Consider the following 16,592-nt stretch of genomic DNA (forward strand, 5'->3'; position numbering starts at 1 on the left):
AGGAGAGTTATGTCCGATAATCAAGGGGTAGCTTAAATACATTCTCTAATATAATGTTTCTTTGTTACTCAATAATCAAGAGAATCGAGGGGGATTCCATCTTGGCATGAGCATGTTAAATTTAGTTACTTAGAATTTGCACAAAAGAGGTTAGGTGTGATGCCTTACAACCCCTTTTATCTCATTTGATCAAATCTCTTACACTTTAATTGTTAGTTTATTTTGCTTTATTTGCACTTTAATTTTAATATGGTTAAAATTAATTCAAAAGCCGATTCACTACTATCCATTGTTAATATCACTTTTGGTAGTTAGGCTTCCAAAGGGCCAAAACTATTGAACTTATTAAAAGGTAGACTTTGCATGTGTTTTCTAGGTTTATTTTCGCGGTGATCTAACTAAGGTAATGTTACTCAATCCCTTGGGTACGATACTCTTTACTTTTTCCCTTTACTAAAACTTGACCTCCTATACTTGGGAGTAGGGAACATCACACAAATTTGCACATATTTTCACACTCAATGATGTCTCCAACAAGTTTTTGGCGCCGTTGCCGGGGATTGAGTTTTAACTCAATCCCTATTAGGTTGCCGTGGGACTAGAGAACCCCTTTTTTTTTTTTAAAAAAAAAATTTCCTTTAATTATTAGGTAGATTTTTGTGTGGTAGTTTAATTTTCGAAATTGTTATAAATACTTTGGATAAGTAGAATAGTAAATTGTGGTGAAAAAAGGATAATGCGAGTATGTCGAAAATGAAACACTAATCTTCCCTATTTGCTATTTACTTATTATTTGTGCAATTTCACCTTCTAGTTGGTTAAATTTTTTTTTTTTTTTTTTTTTTTTTTTTTTTTTTACATTTAAATATGTGGTACTTAGATTTATTTCTTCTAGATTAGAAGTTAGTTGAAATTTGTAATAATTTGAAAGTAAATTAGATTAGGAATTTTATCCTTGTAACGTCGAGCTTACTCGTTCAACACAACTAGATCCATCTAATTAATGCGATGTCTAGGCCAAGGATCGAATAAGAGAAAGGTAACCGAAAGGTTGGAAAGCGAGCATTGCTCCACCGAAATCTTTACCCTCCTTACCTGGTCGCATTGAAAAGAGTTACCGAAATGTTGCGCGATAGGCAACACCCAAGGATCGGATTCCTCTTTTCTTTACTAAGTAAATTGGATTAAGATTTCGTAACGGATTAGTTTATCGATCAACTCTAGTAGGCACACCTTTAGGGTTATGATGTCTAGGCAAGAGGATAGAGATTTTATCCCAGGTGGGTCGTGTGCCAAGTGAGCTTTGTCTCTACCGTAGCCCACCTTCTCTTACCTGGTTATAATCTGAAAAGAGTTACCGAATTGATGAGCGTTGAACTAGCGCATAGTTGGGAACTACGCAAAACTTGCTTTGGAACTACTCCAAAGTTGCGGTTAGTTTGGAATTACGCCAAACTTGCTTTGGAACTATGCCAAAGTTGCGCTTAGTTTGGAATTACGCCAAACTTAAATTGGAACTACGCCAATTTCGTTACACTTGAATTGGAACTTCGCCAATTTGGAAATCTTTTTCCTATTTGCTTTTCTATTTACAAATTTTTATTGGCTTCTAATTTATTAGAAATTATTGTAAGTGCTTCTATATTTTTTTAAAAAAATCTATAAGAAAAAATTTCGCAATTTTCAATTTTGTATATACCTTGCATTTTATTTTATTTCTAGTTACTTATAATCCTTACTTTGTGTGTTCTTTAGGTGTATATGTCTTTGCCCCTCAATTTGAAAGTAGTTTTGACAGGACCCGCCCCGAATTTCACCCTGAAATCCGAGGTGGCCCTGTGGGGCCCACCTTAGGAATAGCTCTACCGAAAATTCGACAGAGTCACCCCTAAAATGGACTACCCAAAAACCTGTAAAACACATAAAACACTTCAAGCAAGCCAACCTTATACTCCTGGAGCCACCCTGCTCCCAATTACTATCAACTCCACTTTCACAAAACACAAAACTCAACAATACTAAAATCAAAGGTTATCAGAGCAATACTAATACACAGGGATATGAAAAGAGAAGTAAAGGATCAAGGAATCCTACAATGCGGAAGTAGTGACAATTATGCCTCATATGATGTACGCCCGACCTCGATTAACTTGCCTGCAAACTGGGCATTTGAAACCGAAGGGCCCAGGGGAAAGTATTGAAAAACACGTTAGAGTGAGTGGACAAAAATAAATAAATGGAATAATTCAAATGAAAGTAAAGCTTTGATACTTTCCCACATCTAATCCTTTAAAAACCTTGATGCATGCAACGTATATAAAACATATTTCTCGCAATAAGAAAATTTGTGAAAACGTTCCAGCCCCGCTGGTTAAAAGAAATCGAGCTAGCCCCGCTACCTGAAGGTATCAATCAAATATGGGGAAGAAGTTCTCACCATACAAATAAGGGAGCCTCCCAAGCTCGGGTCGGAGTGTCCCACACTCTGGAGCATCTCATACTCTGCTCTACTCACCCACGAACACATAGTAAGTAGGGAGGAATACTATTAGGCTAGCTAGCAATAAATATGGCGACCCAGGTATGGTGGTTTAAAACCACATGAAAAACTCGAAAATCCGTAAGGCTTCCCCAATATCTCACGAGAAAGTACATAATCCAATGACGTGGCCCCGCAAGCCAAAATATTCTCGAAATCATAAACCCTTAGGCGAGAAATGATCAATAAAATAATTCCATTGAAAATCCCATTTTCGAAAAATATTTCTGAAATCTCAATATCGACGAATAGAAATGTATTATAAATTTCCGGAAATCGCCTCGGAAAATAATTCGTCGAAAATCACTTAAATCGTGATTTCAAACAAAGGCCATATATCGCAGATACTTTTCGAAGTCTCAAAATCCATTTCCGAAACACAATTGAAACAAATCATAGTTAATCTCCGAAAAATTAAATCATATTTCCGAAAATAAATCGTAACCCCAAATCCGAGCATAATAAATTCGTATCCAAAATTAATATGGAAAAACAATTCCAAAATTATAAGCAAACCAAAAATATTATGCTCGATGAATAAAATAATAATTAAAATAATCAAATATTTCAAAATAAATGCATGCATCATTATTTAAAACAAAAGTCCACTCACTGTACTATTCAGGCGATCACGCATACGAGTTCCTTAGTCGAGCAATAACTCGGTACATCGCCCTGTACACAATTATTTTCCGTAAATAACCATTCAACAATTAAATACGATTCCCATAATCAAATCCTCACAAATCATCTCTCCACTTGTTCCCGGATTCAACCCAAATTTTACCTCTAATACCAATTCATTAGCTTAAAGGTTCCAAGTCAGAACCGAGAGATATCCGATGGTTGGATTCTCGTAAATCGTAAATCAAAACCCTAAACTTCAAAAAATTCATAATTAATTCCAAGCTTCTCCAAAATTCACCAAATTTCATATACAAGATCTACAACAAATATAGGATTTATTTGGCTAAAAACAAGAATTAAAAACCTACCCTACGCGCCTCCACGCGCCATCTACAGTGGCAGCGCGTGGGCCCCAATTTGGCAGCACCACCAACTCAACAGACCCAACATTTTTCACAACTACAACAAGTTCCAATTTTACCTTGAAGGGCTCCAATTTGGCCGGTGAAATTTTTCCAGAAAAACCAAGAACCCTAGAAATTGCAAATCGTTAATTCGACATCCACACTGCAAATTGAAATGAAAGGCCTTAGGGGAAATGATCATTGACAAAAACCAAACCTTCGACGCCGGTTTGGTGGCCGGAGACGGCCGGAATCGCCGGAAATCGATGAAAACTCCAAATTGCTACAGTAGCCTTCACAGCTCAAAATCGAGCTCTTCCGGCCAAATCGCTGCAAAACACCACCACAGACGTGACCAGGGTGAAGAGGCGAGCAAGCTGATGTCCGGATTCCATCGTGGGGTGGCCAGAGGAGGAAGAAATCGGAGGGAGAAGAAATCGGGCCGAAGAGGAGAAAGGGTCGGGGGAGAGGAGAGAGAAAAAGCCGGTAGGTTTCCAAAAATGGAAACTTACCACAGTAACTTGGCTATTTATAGAAACTTACCACATGAACAGTAACTTTAGTATTTCGCTTATAACTTTCGCATACAAACTCCAATTTTTACGTACCACATATCCACGCGCTCGGTTTAATGTCCTCTACAACTTTCATGAAGAACATTTTCTCAAATTTTGATCCAAACAAAAAGTCAATTTTTAGGGCCACTAAACTTATCGAGAACAACTAAAATGTAACCGAAATCGTTAACTTTCGTTTTTCCACAAGTAAACAAATGATATTTTGGTTCAGGCCGTAACAGGTTTACACGCCGTTTTGAAGCCTAACGATCAAGAGACACCGCAAGGGCAATCACTTAAGCTCACAGCCCCCTTTTCATCAACTATCTATTCTAATCCATTGGTTCAATCATCCGAGGAAGATTTAAGTGGTTCTAGTAGTTCAAGTGATAATTTGGAGGAAGATAGTCTGGTTCTAGTTGTGAACAATCGAGCTACCTTGGAGATATTGTTCAAGCTAGACCAAGAAGCAAGGGTTGCAAGCTTTGGACTAAGAAAGTACCATATTTTGATGGGTGATGATGAGAGAACAATAGAAATGGGGGAGAGAAGACCCATAAGGGATTGTGCCCTCCCTTCACTATCTACACACTCAAGGTGTATTGTGCTTCTACCGTATGCATCATCTTTTGAGATTAAGCCAAGTTTCTTGCAAACTCTTCCGACTTTCTATGGTTTGCCAAGCAATGACCCTTATCATCATTTGCTTGAATTTGAAGAAGCTTGTGCAAACATTAAGCTTAATGGGATGACAGAGGATGAATTAAAACTACGGTTGTTTCCATGCACTTTGAAGGAAAAGGCCAAAATGTGGCTTAACAAGTTGTCTTCCAATAGTATCCACACATGGGAGGAAAGGTTCAAAGATCTAGAAGACGGGTGTCCAAATCATGGGCAATCCCAAGATATGCTAATGAATTTGTTCTATCAAGGCTTGACATCCGAGACGAGGAGGAAGGTGGATAGTGCAAGTGGTGGTGACTTTATGGACTTGCTAGCGGAGAATGCCTACCAAGTATTGGAGAAGCTTGCGGAGCAGTCTCAATTGTGGGATAATAACCCCCAAGGGTAGAAGCCTCCTTCCCAAGTATCATTAAGGGAAGCAACGCAATCGACAACCAGAGGCATATATGAAGTTAGAACTCCAAGTGTCGACATGGTTCAAGAATTCAAGAAGATGGAGGATAACTTGTGCAAGAAATTTGAGTTGATGATGAGACAACAAGGCAAGGGGCGTGAGCAAGCAAATGACGTAGTCCAAGGGCCACAAGTATGCTTGATTTGTGAGGGGGTGAACCATGATACTCTCTCTTGTCCACATGGAGATTGTTTCCCGGAGATTATCAAAGAATGCAAGCAAATGGGGCACCAAAGGCCCAAGAATGATCCCTACTCCAACACATATAATCTTGGATGGAGAAACCACCCTAACTTTTCATGGGGTGGCAATCAAGGTGGCAATCAAGGAGGTGGCGGTAATTTTGGAGGGGCTAGTGGAAGCCAAGGGTTTCAAGGAAATAAGGGTGTAGTTGGTGGTAGTGCTTATCCTAGGCCACCTTATCAAGCAAGACCTCCCTTCTAAGCCCCTATTCCTCTACCTCAAGGGGAAGCACCGAAGTCTGTCTTAGAGGAGATGCTTGCCAAGGTGCTAGCAAATCAAAATGAGATCATTCAAAGTGTTTGAAATGAGGTGGCATCCACTACCCAAGGTTTGCACAAGCTTGAAGAACAAATGGGGCAATTGGCCAGTGAGATGAGAGAAAGGAAGCAAGGAGAGTTGCCTTCCATGGCCAACAAGAACCCACGAGTCAACCAAGCCAAGGCAATCATAACTTTGAGAAGTGGGAAGGAATATGACAACAAGGTTACTCCTAATGATGATAATGCGGAGATGGATGAAGCAAGGGAACCTTTGTTGACTCCTAACGTGCCAAGAGTACCTCCCATATTTGAAGAGAAGTCTAAGGGCGTGAAGGAGAATTTGAAAGATGATGGAGTGATCAAAGACAAGACCAAGACCATGAATAATGATGTGGGAGCAAGTGGGTCCAAGCCAAGTTTTGAGGACGTGCAAGAAGAAGTGTCACTTCCTTTTCCACAAGCTATGTATCAAGAGAAGGCTTTGAGTAAGAAAGAGAAGAAATCCATGGAGTGTTTTGATCTATTCAAGAAGGTGGAGGTCAATATTCCTCTTCTTGATGCAATCAAGACCATTCCTACATATGCTAAATTTCTCAAGGACTTGTGCACTCACAAGCGGTATAAGAATAAATTGAAGAAGGATGATAAAGTGTGCTTGAATGAGAGAATTAGTGCCGTACTTCAAAGGAAGTTACCTCCCAAGCTCAAGGATCCGAGATCTTTTACTATTCCTTGCAATATTGGTGAGAGGCCATTTGAGAAGGCTCTTTTGGATTTGGGGGCTAGTATTAATTTGATGCCTTATGGAGTTTACAAGGAGCTTGGGTTAAGGGACATCAAGCCTATCCAAATTTCTCTCCAACTAGCCGATAGAAGTGTGGTGTACCCGAGAGGAGTCGTGGAGGATGTCTTAGTGCAAGTCGATGAATTGGTCATACCGGCCGATTTCATTATTCTTGACATGGAGGAAGTTTACCAAGATGATCTCCCTATCATCTTTGGTAGAGCTTTTATAGCCACGGCGGGGACAAAAATTGATGTGAAGTTGGGCTTGCTTACCATGACGGTGTATGATACAACAATTGGCTTTAAGATATTAGATGAATTGAGGAAGCCCATGAGACTCCAAAAAGTCTATTCTATTGAAGTAGAGGACAAGATCAATGACTTGGTGGAACACACTTTTCATGAGACTTCATCAAGTGATGCCTTAAAAGCGGCATTAGCACACTTTGGAATGGATTTTTATGAAGAAAGTACTATAAAGGCAGTGGAACAACTTGATTCTTATCTTTCTATGAGTAGACCAACACTTGAGGATGGTGATTACACAAGGCATGAGGCTAATGAGGTGCATACCTTTAACACTTATCTTTCCATTGATTCCACTCCTCCGATTGTAAGTTCAACTTCCATTGAGTTGAAGCTCCTTCCCTCACACTTGAAGTATGTATATATTGATGATGCATGCACGTTGCCTCTCATTATCTCTTCGAGTTTGTCACAAGTGCAAGAGTCCATGCTTCTTGAAGTTCTTCGGAAGCATAAGGGTGCCTTTGGGTGGTCTATTAGTGATATCAAGGGCTTGAGCCCTACTATTTGCATGCACCATATCTACATGGAGGATGAAGCAAGGCCGAGGAGGGAACCTCAAAGAAGATTAAACCCTAATATGCAAGAAGTAGTTAAGAAGGAGGTCATTAAGCTTCTTGATAATGGAGTGATTTATTCCATTTCGGATTCCAAGTGGGTATCACCAATTCAAGTGGTGCCCAAGAAGGGTGGAATGACGGTGGTAGAAAATGAAAAGGGCGAGATGGTTCTGGAGAGTGTGTATAGATTACCGAAAGCTCAATACTGCCACTCGAAAGGATCACTTCCCACTCCCTTTCATAGACTAAATGCTTGAGAGACTTGCGGGGCACTCATATTATTGCTTCTTGGACGGGTATAGCGGCTACAACCAAATTCCGATTGCTCCACAAGACCAAGAGAAAACTACCCTTACATGTCCTTATGGCACTTTTGCCTACCGGCGGATGCCATTTGGGCCATGCAATGCACCGGCCACTTTTCAAAGATGTATGATGGTAATATTCGGAGACATGATGGAGAAGTTTCTAGAAGTGTTCATGGATGACTTCTCGGTTTTTGGTGATAGTTTTGAGGAGTGTCTTAATCATCTTTTTCGTGTCTTGAAGAGGTGTGAAGAGACTAATCTTGTGCTTAATTGGGAGAAGTGTCATCTAATGGTGCAAGAGGGAATTGTTCTCGACCACTTGATTTCTTCAAAGGGGATAGAGGTGGATAAGGCCAAAGTTGAAGTAATTGAAAAATTACCTCCTCCCACTAATGTGAAGGGTATAAGAAGCTTCTTAGGCCATGCCGGTTTCTATAGGAGGTTTATCAAAGACTTCACCAAAATATGCAAGCCTCTTTGTGATCTACTTGCTCAGGATGCTCCCTTTGTATTTAATGATGCTTGCATGTTTGCTTTCGAGAAGATTAAGGAGTTGCTTATCCAAGCCCCCATCATTTGTGTGCCAGATTGGTCTCTTCCTTTTGAGATCATGTGTGATGCGAGCGATTTTGCTATGGGGGCCGTGCTAGGCCAAAGAAGAGAGAAGCTACTCCATGCCATATATTATGCAAGCCGGACTTTGAATGATGATCAAATCAATTACACCATAACGAAGAAGGAATTGCTTGCGGTGGTATTTGCACTCGAGAAGTTTAGAAGTTACCTTTTGGGGTCCAAAGTAATTGTTCATATGGATCATTCTGCTCTCAAGTATCTTTTGTCTAAGAGTGATGCCAAACCAAGACTCCTAAGGTGGATTCTCCTTCTACTAGAGTTTGACTTGGAAATAGTGGACAAGCTTGGGAGAGCAAACTTAGTTGCGGATCACCTCTCACGCCTCATTTGCGGCAATGATAAGGAGATGCCTTTGCATGACTCCTTTCCCAATGAGTGGTTATTCTCTATACTTGCAAAGAAGCTTCCATGGTTCGCACACATAGTCAACTACTTGGCAAGTGAGGGAAAATGCTTTCCTAAGACTTTCGACTTCCATGCAAGGAAGAGACAAATGCATGAAGCACAACACTACTTTTGGCAAGATCCTTATCTATTCAAGCAATGTAAAGACCAATTAGTGAGGAGGTGCATTCTGGAGGAAGAAGTGCAAAGTGTCTTGTCTTTTTGCCATGACCATGCATACGGTGGTCACCATGGAGGAAAACGGACGGCCCAAAAGGTACTCAATTGTGGGTTTTGGTGGCCTTCATTGTTTAAGGATGCCCACGCTTTCGTGAGTTCTTGTGACCGGTGTCAAAGAGTAGGCAACATTTCTTCAAGAGACCAAATGCCTTTAAACTACATGCTTGAAGTGGAGATATTTGATGTATGGGGCATTGATTTCAGGAGGTCTTTCCCAAGTTCACATGCCTATCTCTACATTCTTATGGCAGTTGATTACGTAAGTAAATGGATGGAGGCCGTAGCCACCAAGTCAAACAACCACAAGGTTGTACTCAAGTTCCTTAAAGAGCACATCTTTACAAGATTTGGCATAGCTAGAGCTATCATTAGTGACGGAGGCACCCACTTTGTGAACAAACCATTTGCAGCCTTATTAAAGAAATATGGGGTTAAGCACAAAGTGTCCACACCATACCATCCCCAAAGAAGCGGTCAAGTTGAGATATCAAACCTGGAGATAAAAAGCATCCTTGAAAAGTGGTGTCTACCACAAGAAAAGATTGGGCAATGAAGCTTGATGATGCTTTATGGGCTTACCAGACCGCTTCAAGACACCAATCGGAATGTCTCCTTACCGCCTTGTTTATGGAAGGGCTTGTCATCTCCCGGTTGAATTGGAGCATAAAGCTTATTGGGCCATCAAACAATTGAACTTCCATATGGATGAGTGCGGTGAGAAGAGGAAGCTTGAACTGTGTGAGTTGGAAGAGCTCCGAATGGATGCTTATGAAAATGCCAAGATTTACAAGGAAAAGACCAAGGCCTTTCATGACCAACGAATCAAGAAAAAACACTTTGAAGTAGGGCAACAAGCATTGGTTTACAATTCAGGAATGAAGTTGTTTCCCGGAAAGTTAAGGTCTAGATGGCATGGTCCTTATACCATTGTTGAAGTTTTTCCTCATGGAGCCATTACATTGTTAAATAAGAGAAATGGTTCAACTTTCAAAATCAACGGCCATAGAGTCAAGCCTTACTTCGACGGTGCACCTAAGTACACAATTGAGGAAGTTGGTCACTTTGAAGACATTTCATCTATATGAGGAGCACACCGGACCATGTTGATGTCCTAAAACTCAAACCCGATTTGGCGGATTCCAAAAGAATGAAGAAATAAGGAGGAAGAGCTTGAGAGTTTGTGGAAGAGCAATGAGGCCGAGATCTAGCAAAATGTGTCAAAGCCCAAGTGTGAGGTTCCTTTAGTTCTATATGCATGGAGCTTAATGGATGGCAAGTGCCTAACTTGGCCTTGTTTGGTTATCACCTATTTTGCATTATGGAGTTAAATGGAGGGTCTACAAAGAGTTTGCGTTTTCTAATCTTCACTCTTATTTTCCTAAGCATGAATTAGTGTCTTTATATAGGTGTTTGTAGTACTAGTTTTGGCCATTTAAGCAAGTTCGCCAAAACATTTATAGGATCTTAATAGCTTCATATCACATTAAGGACTATATGGTGTTTTAAGTGTGAAGTGTTTAAAAGGCCGTTTTTAATAAATCAATTTTTGTTAACTTAAGGAAAGTTTTTGGTTAGTCTTATACCTCTATCTTGTTTCACAATTGTTCATAATTGTACATTGAGGACAATGTGTGATTTAAGTGTGAGGTGGTAAGACTAAGTAATTTCATTCCTTATCCTTTTTCTTTATTTTCATTTTTATTTTTATTTGACTTTTTGTTGTACCATATTTCAGAAAATTAAAAATTAAAAAATTGAAACATTTTGAAAAATATAAAAATATGTTGGCTTGCTTGCGTGGTTTCTAAAACAAAATAACCCCCGAGGATGAGACCGAACTTATGTCTAATTGGATTGATTGATTTTGAGCATGTTTAATAATTGAAGATCAATGCTTATTTAATAAATGGATTTGGCGTTTTGTGCTCACAAGCATTTAAACTCATATTGCCTATGTCATTTTAGATGCATTCATGTGGGGAAAATGAGGACTAAACTTGTTGAAACTATCTATGCCTAATTATGTGAGCTTTTGAGCCTAAGAGAGTGCATACAAGTTTCAAATGCACTAGTTCTTTCATTGTGTGATCAATTCATTGTGCATGTAATCTAGAACTTGCTCCAAATCTTTCGAGACTTCATATCAAAAGCATGAGTTGTTATTGGGGAAGACCAAGGCATTAGGAATCTACCATGGCCAACTAGCTTTTGTCCTTAAAATTGAAATCCACTAGTAAGCCCACTTGAGCCTATATAAATATGTGTTTGCATTTTTATTTCTCCACCACCACAAATGCCTACCTTTTATAAAACTTACACACTTTTCCTACCCTTTCTAAGACAAGTAGTAAGCAACGTGAGTCTATTATTAGTTTGGTGTTTGTAAATGGGTTAGAGGAAGTGTTCAAAGAATAAGTGTGAAATGGGTAGAGAGTACTATTGTGTGTGTGAGCTACGGGTTGTTGCCAAGAAAAGAAAAGGATGACCCTAGAAACATGTTCAAAATATCAAAAGAATTGTTCCAAGTCAATATGGACTAGGGTCACCAAAGAAAAGAAAATAGAAAAAAAAAATAGAAAAGTGTTGTGCAAAAATAGTGCGAGTGAAAAAAAAAATACAAAAAGAGTGTGGATTGTACGAAAGAGGAATAACAGTTATTTTGTAGTCTTTTAGTTTTCGGGTTTGTGAAAGGAAAAATGAGGTTTTACAAAGTACCTAGAGTCTTAGAGAAAAAGAAACTCAACAAGAGAATTGCTTACTAGGAGGCTTAGAATTTGTGATTTCCTTTCCTTTCATTTCTTAACCCCTCACCTAAGCCCCATTACAACCTAAATAAAAGACCTTGTGATCCAAGAGACTTCCTGCAATGATCATGTGGAGAAAAGATGGAAGAGCAAGCATATGGAAAGCATGTCAATTGAATTGTTTTTGAGTGCAAACACTAACCATAAACATTTGAGTGAAAATGAGTGATACCCATGTTAGTTTGATGGTTAGACAAATGTGGTTCAAGTTAATCCCACATGAATCATTTAAGGTGGCACACATGGCATATGCACATACTTTGTTAAGCATGACTTTCCAAATCCAACTATTAGCTTTGCATTTCGAAAATTTAGTTTCTAAGATTGCTTAATTAAAAGTCAATTCACTAAGTCATGGTTCTCCGAGGGAAAATGGTTAATCTCATCAAGGAAGCAAGTGAGCCTTTTAGTTTGTTCATGCTAGTTTAGTTTATGTTTTTGCTTGAGGACAAGCAAAGTGTAAGTGTGATTAATGGTCAGGGGGAGTCATTCCATGATCTGTTCCCTCTTCCTAATCCTACTACTGATATTGAAAGGTGCTCAACTGTGCCTGTTCCTACTCCTAATCAGGAGCCTCATGATATTCATTCTTTTCCTCATGATCATGAGTTAGAAGAACCTCATGCACAAGAAGTGCCACATGTTCCAAATGAACAGCCTGAGCCTATCCCTCAAGTGCCTCCTAGAAGAAATCCAATTCTAGAAAGAAATCCTCCAGCAAGGCTCCTGGACTATGTTGCCTACACATCCAAGTATCCCATGACTAATTTCATCAACTACCAAAAACTGTCACATGTCCATTCTGCCTACCTTGATGCACTTGATAATGCTTATAAACCTCAAAGTTTTCAAAAAGCTAGTCAACATGAAGTTTGGAAACAAGCCATGGAAGAAGAGCTCCAAGCTCTTAATGACAATGAAACTTGGAGTGTTGTCAAGCTTCCTACAGGAAAGAAAGCAGTGGGAAGTAGATGGATTTACAAAACCAAGTTCTATTCTGATCGAACCATTGAGAGACACAAGGCTCGATTATTTACTCGTGGATTTACTCAAACCTATTGAGTGGATTACAAGGAAACTTTTGCACCAGTTGCAAAAATGAATACTGTTAGGGTATGGCTATCTGTTGCTGTTAACCAGGCTTGGTCATTACACCAAATGGATGTCAAAAATGCATTTTTACATGGAGAACTAGAAGAGGAAGTGTACATGGAGCTTCCTCTTGGTCATCCCCAATCCAATGATCCTGAAATGGTGTGCAAGCTTAACAAAGCCATCTATGGCTTAAAGCAGTCTCCACAAGCTTGGTATGCTAAACTTAGTTCTGTTCTTGAAGAAGTTGGATTTCACAGAAGCAATGCTGATTCTTCACTCTTTGTTCGCTATGGCACTCATGAAAAACTTGTTGTTCTCATCTATGTTGATGATTTAATCATCACTGGTGACAATGCAGATGAGATCAAGTCTCTTAAACAAGCATTTCAAACCAAGTTTGCTATAAAGGATCTTGGCTCTCTCAAATACTTTCTTGGTATCGAGATGGCTTCTGCTCAAAAAGGTTTTTTCCTAAACCAAACGAAATATGTGCTTGATCTTTTGCAAGAAGCAAAAATCATGGATTGCAAACCAGCTCATACTCCTCTTGATAGTAAGCTTCAATTGGATATCAAGTGTGAGCCCCCAAAAATTTTGTTTAATTTTAAAAGCTAATTTTTCGGCAATCAGATTTTCGTAAGGTGATACAAGTGAAGGAATGGACTTTCGAAAATTGTTTTGGTGTCAAGACCACCTATTGGGCCTTATAATTTAAGTTTGGGCCAGAGTCCTTTGTTTTGGGCCTCGAAGGTTACGGAAGTTTAGTGAAGGATTGTTTATTGGAGTTTCAAAGACAACAACTTGAGTCGTAATAAAGTTTTAGATTTTTAATTTTTACGAAATCGAGTTTTGGGCCTAGGATGAAGTTGAGGATTAACTTGGGAAGTTTCCGACTAAAAATGAGTAAAAGAAAAGCTACGAGCCCAAAACCGAAAACAATTGGCTAGAAGAGTTTGAAAATTCGTCGCAAGGGCGAAATGGGCGTTTCACGAACATGGGTATAAATAGAAAAATTGGAAACCCTAGTTTCATTTTTCTCTTCCTCTCTCCCTTGCAGCCGCGTCCACCCTCTCCCCGACCTCTCACTCTCTCGTCCTCCCTCTCTGCCATTGCAGAAAACACAGTTTCCGGCGTCCATCTCACAAAACCACCACCACCAATCGATCCAGCACCCAAATTCGACCCAAGCCCGACCTCTCTTTCTCATCTTCGCTCTCTGCCATCACCGGAGACTCCAGCTCCGGCCACCACCTCACCACATCGCCTCCACCAGTCGACGCCGCACCAAAACTGGAGCCTCACCGTCGACATGCATCGCCTCCAGCCTCCGCGTAGGTTCCTTAAAGCAGCGACGCGACTGCTCGTTGGCTTTCCTTGATTTCCGGCCATCAGCTCGCCACACCACCATCACTTCTCTACTCAGAACTCGCCGGACGTCTAAACCTTGAACCCCTATTGACTGCCGATGCCGGAAAGCGCCGTACACGTCTTATGCCGGAGTCATGCCGGAGTCTTAGCTTCTGCTAAGATCGATTTGTCTCCTCCGATCAAAATTGAGCTACAACGCCTCCAAGGATGGAATCAGGGCTTCACGATCTATCAAAGCCCTAGACCCCCGACCTCCAGCTCCGACTAGAGCCACCGCACGCACCCCACGCGCCACCACAGGCGCGTGGACCACCGTAACTCCGTCGCTCACGGTTGCCGGAATCGTCAGGACTTCTTGATTAGGTAATTTTGTGGTTTCTCTTTAGCTGCAGCTACTGGTTTGGTCTAGATTGAAAACCCTAACCCGATTGCTTAATTTGAAGTCTGTGAGGATTATGGAATATGTGTTCTGGAGATTTTGGAGGAAATGAGGTCTGCAAAATAGTAAGCTTTTGGAGAAGAAGAAGTTGCTGGGTCAGTTTCGATTTGAATCGGATAAGGTAAGGATTATGTGCAGATTCTCTGTGAAATATGAAATTGATTGAAGGTTGATTTTGATCCTATTTTTCGTAATAGGGAATCTGAAGGATTAATGGTGGTAGAATGCAACTTCAACGATTTGGCTACTAAATTTGGAAAAGAAGAATGGTAAGGGTCTGGGTATTTTAATTCTCTATTTGCAGTGGCTTGTCTGTACCGATTGAAGTGTGGTCTTGTGGGTATTACTTGAAGGGAAGTTTGGTATTTGTTGCTCAAGTGATAGGTGGTGTTGTTGAGACAAGTCTGGTTTGGTCAGAAGTATAGAGGATTGGTCTTGTGAATTTTAATGATAAGTTTGTTTCCAATATTGAAATATGACATAGGAATGAAAGCGGTGAGTTGGTCAAATGCAAGAGAAAAGTGGAAAATAAGAATGTATCAGTTTTGACAAGTAAGACTGTAAAATAGAGTGGTGATTGGCAATGTTGTGAATGAGCTGGTGCGAATGAGATTATGAATGTGTAAATGGTTACGTTGACATAGAAGGAAATTGATAAATGAGTTAATGTCGATAATAATGCTAAAGGATAAAGAAAGTGATGGATCTTATTTACTCATTTAAGGTTCATCATGAAACAAGGTTCTAAGGCTAGAAAATAAAAATATTCTAATGTTACCATATCTCGGATTACTAAGGGTATGTTACCATTCGGGAATGGTAATTATTATTTATCTATTAGCTTAAGGTTTAAAGATTAAGTAAAAAAAAAAAAAGGGGGGGTTAAATCGGTTAACCCGAATTACATTATAGCAAGAAGCATAATGACCATATCCTAAATGATTCATATGCTAAATCATTTGAATTATTCAGGAATGGATAATAGGTTTTAACGACTAATAGAAAAATTCGGTGGACTTCAAGGAAGTTAAATAAATGTTTTGATTACTTGGTTAATTGAGTTATAGTGTAGTCAATGTACTCATTGATCTAATTTTATTACAAAGGATTCGAACATGTGCACTTGGATTGGGATGAAAGATCGATAGTCGAGGACAAACCCAAAAGTGGACGAGCACTCCGTATCCAGGTAGGGTGAGCTGTCCCTTCCTTGTTAGAGGCTTTTCAGTATATGTAGAATGCTATACTAAGATAGTATGTTGCCTGCAAGAACGTTTTTGGTTGTTCATTAGTCGATGCCTCGTGATACATGTGTTTTCAGAACTGATAACTGCTAATTGCGAAAACCGAGGCTAGACTTGCATGTTGAGATACTGTACCCTTGTATGTTTATACTTGTGACCTGAAAGTGAATGGGACCTAGACGCTTAGATTCCTAGGGATCCCATGGTGTCGATAACCGTGAACCTCCGGAGGGGGCTGTGCTCCTATGTTTGTCGAGGAAAAGTAAGTACAGACAGTGAACCAGTCATAGGGGACTCAGAGCCAGGAAATGGACACTTTCGCTACTTGTAGTCACACGGACTACAGAGTAGTTGGCCGGTTCTCGAAAGATGACGAACCGAGTCGGTCACCGTTGTGTTTGAGTTTAGCCGGCAGGTAAGTATCTCGGAGCTCCAAATTGTGTGATGCATACTGCATATGCTTTATAAGAGAAATAAATGTTTGTGGTTGCCTTTTTTTAAAGTATTTTCGATAAACGTGCACAATATTATGTAGTAAATATTTTCAAGTATATTATTATTTTCAAACCTAGCATGGTTGGGTCGGCCCCTACTGGGCAAGCGAGGACGAAAGCTCACCCCTACAACAGTGTGCAGGTTTCGAGGATGTGGTCG

The 16,592-nt window shown here is 39.9% G+C and overlaps 2 protein-coding genes and 1 long non-coding RNA gene across 3 annotated transcripts; all 3 read left to right on the plus strand.

The window, feature by feature from the left end:
* Positions 1-5,859: 5,859 nt before the first annotated feature.
* On the plus strand, positions 5,860-7,677 carry LOC121053035. The gene has a single exon (XM_040519353.1). The coding sequence runs from the start codon at positions 5,860-5,862 to the stop codon at positions 7,675-7,677; it is 1,818 nt and encodes a 605-aa protein (XP_040375287.1).
* A 1,916-nt stretch (positions 7,678-9,593) lies between these two features.
* On the plus strand, positions 9,594-10,073 carry LOC112201775. The gene has a single exon (XM_024342694.1). It carries the CDS (start codon positions 9,594-9,596, stop codon positions 10,071-10,073), a length of 480 nt encoding a protein of 159 aa, XP_024198462.1.
* A 4,297-nt stretch (positions 10,074-14,370) lies between these two features.
* LOC112197061 lies at positions 14,371-15,203 on the plus strand. The gene is made up of 3 exons (XR_002935545.2): positions 14,371-14,618; positions 14,699-14,815; positions 14,892-15,203. It is a non-coding gene; the product is annotated as an uncharacterized LOC112197061 (long non-coding RNA).
* The last annotated feature ends 1,389 nt before the right edge of the window (positions 15,204-16,592 follow it).

Source organism: Rosa chinensis, chromosome 1 (assembly GCF_002994745.2).
Source record: "Rosa chinensis cultivar Old Blush chromosome 1, RchiOBHm-V2, whole genome shotgun sequence".
NCBI lineage: Eukaryota > Viridiplantae > Streptophyta > Magnoliopsida > Rosales > Rosaceae > Rosa > Rosa chinensis.

Coding starts and splice junctions, on each gene's coding strand:
- LOC112201775 (XM_024342694.1), top strand. CDS start 9,594: ATGTCTCCTTACCGCCTTGTTTATGGAAGGGCTTGTCATCTCCCGGTT.
- LOC121053035 (XM_040519353.1), top strand. CDS start 5,860: ATGGGGCAATTGGCCAGTGAGATGAGAGAAAGGAAGCAAGGAGAGTTG.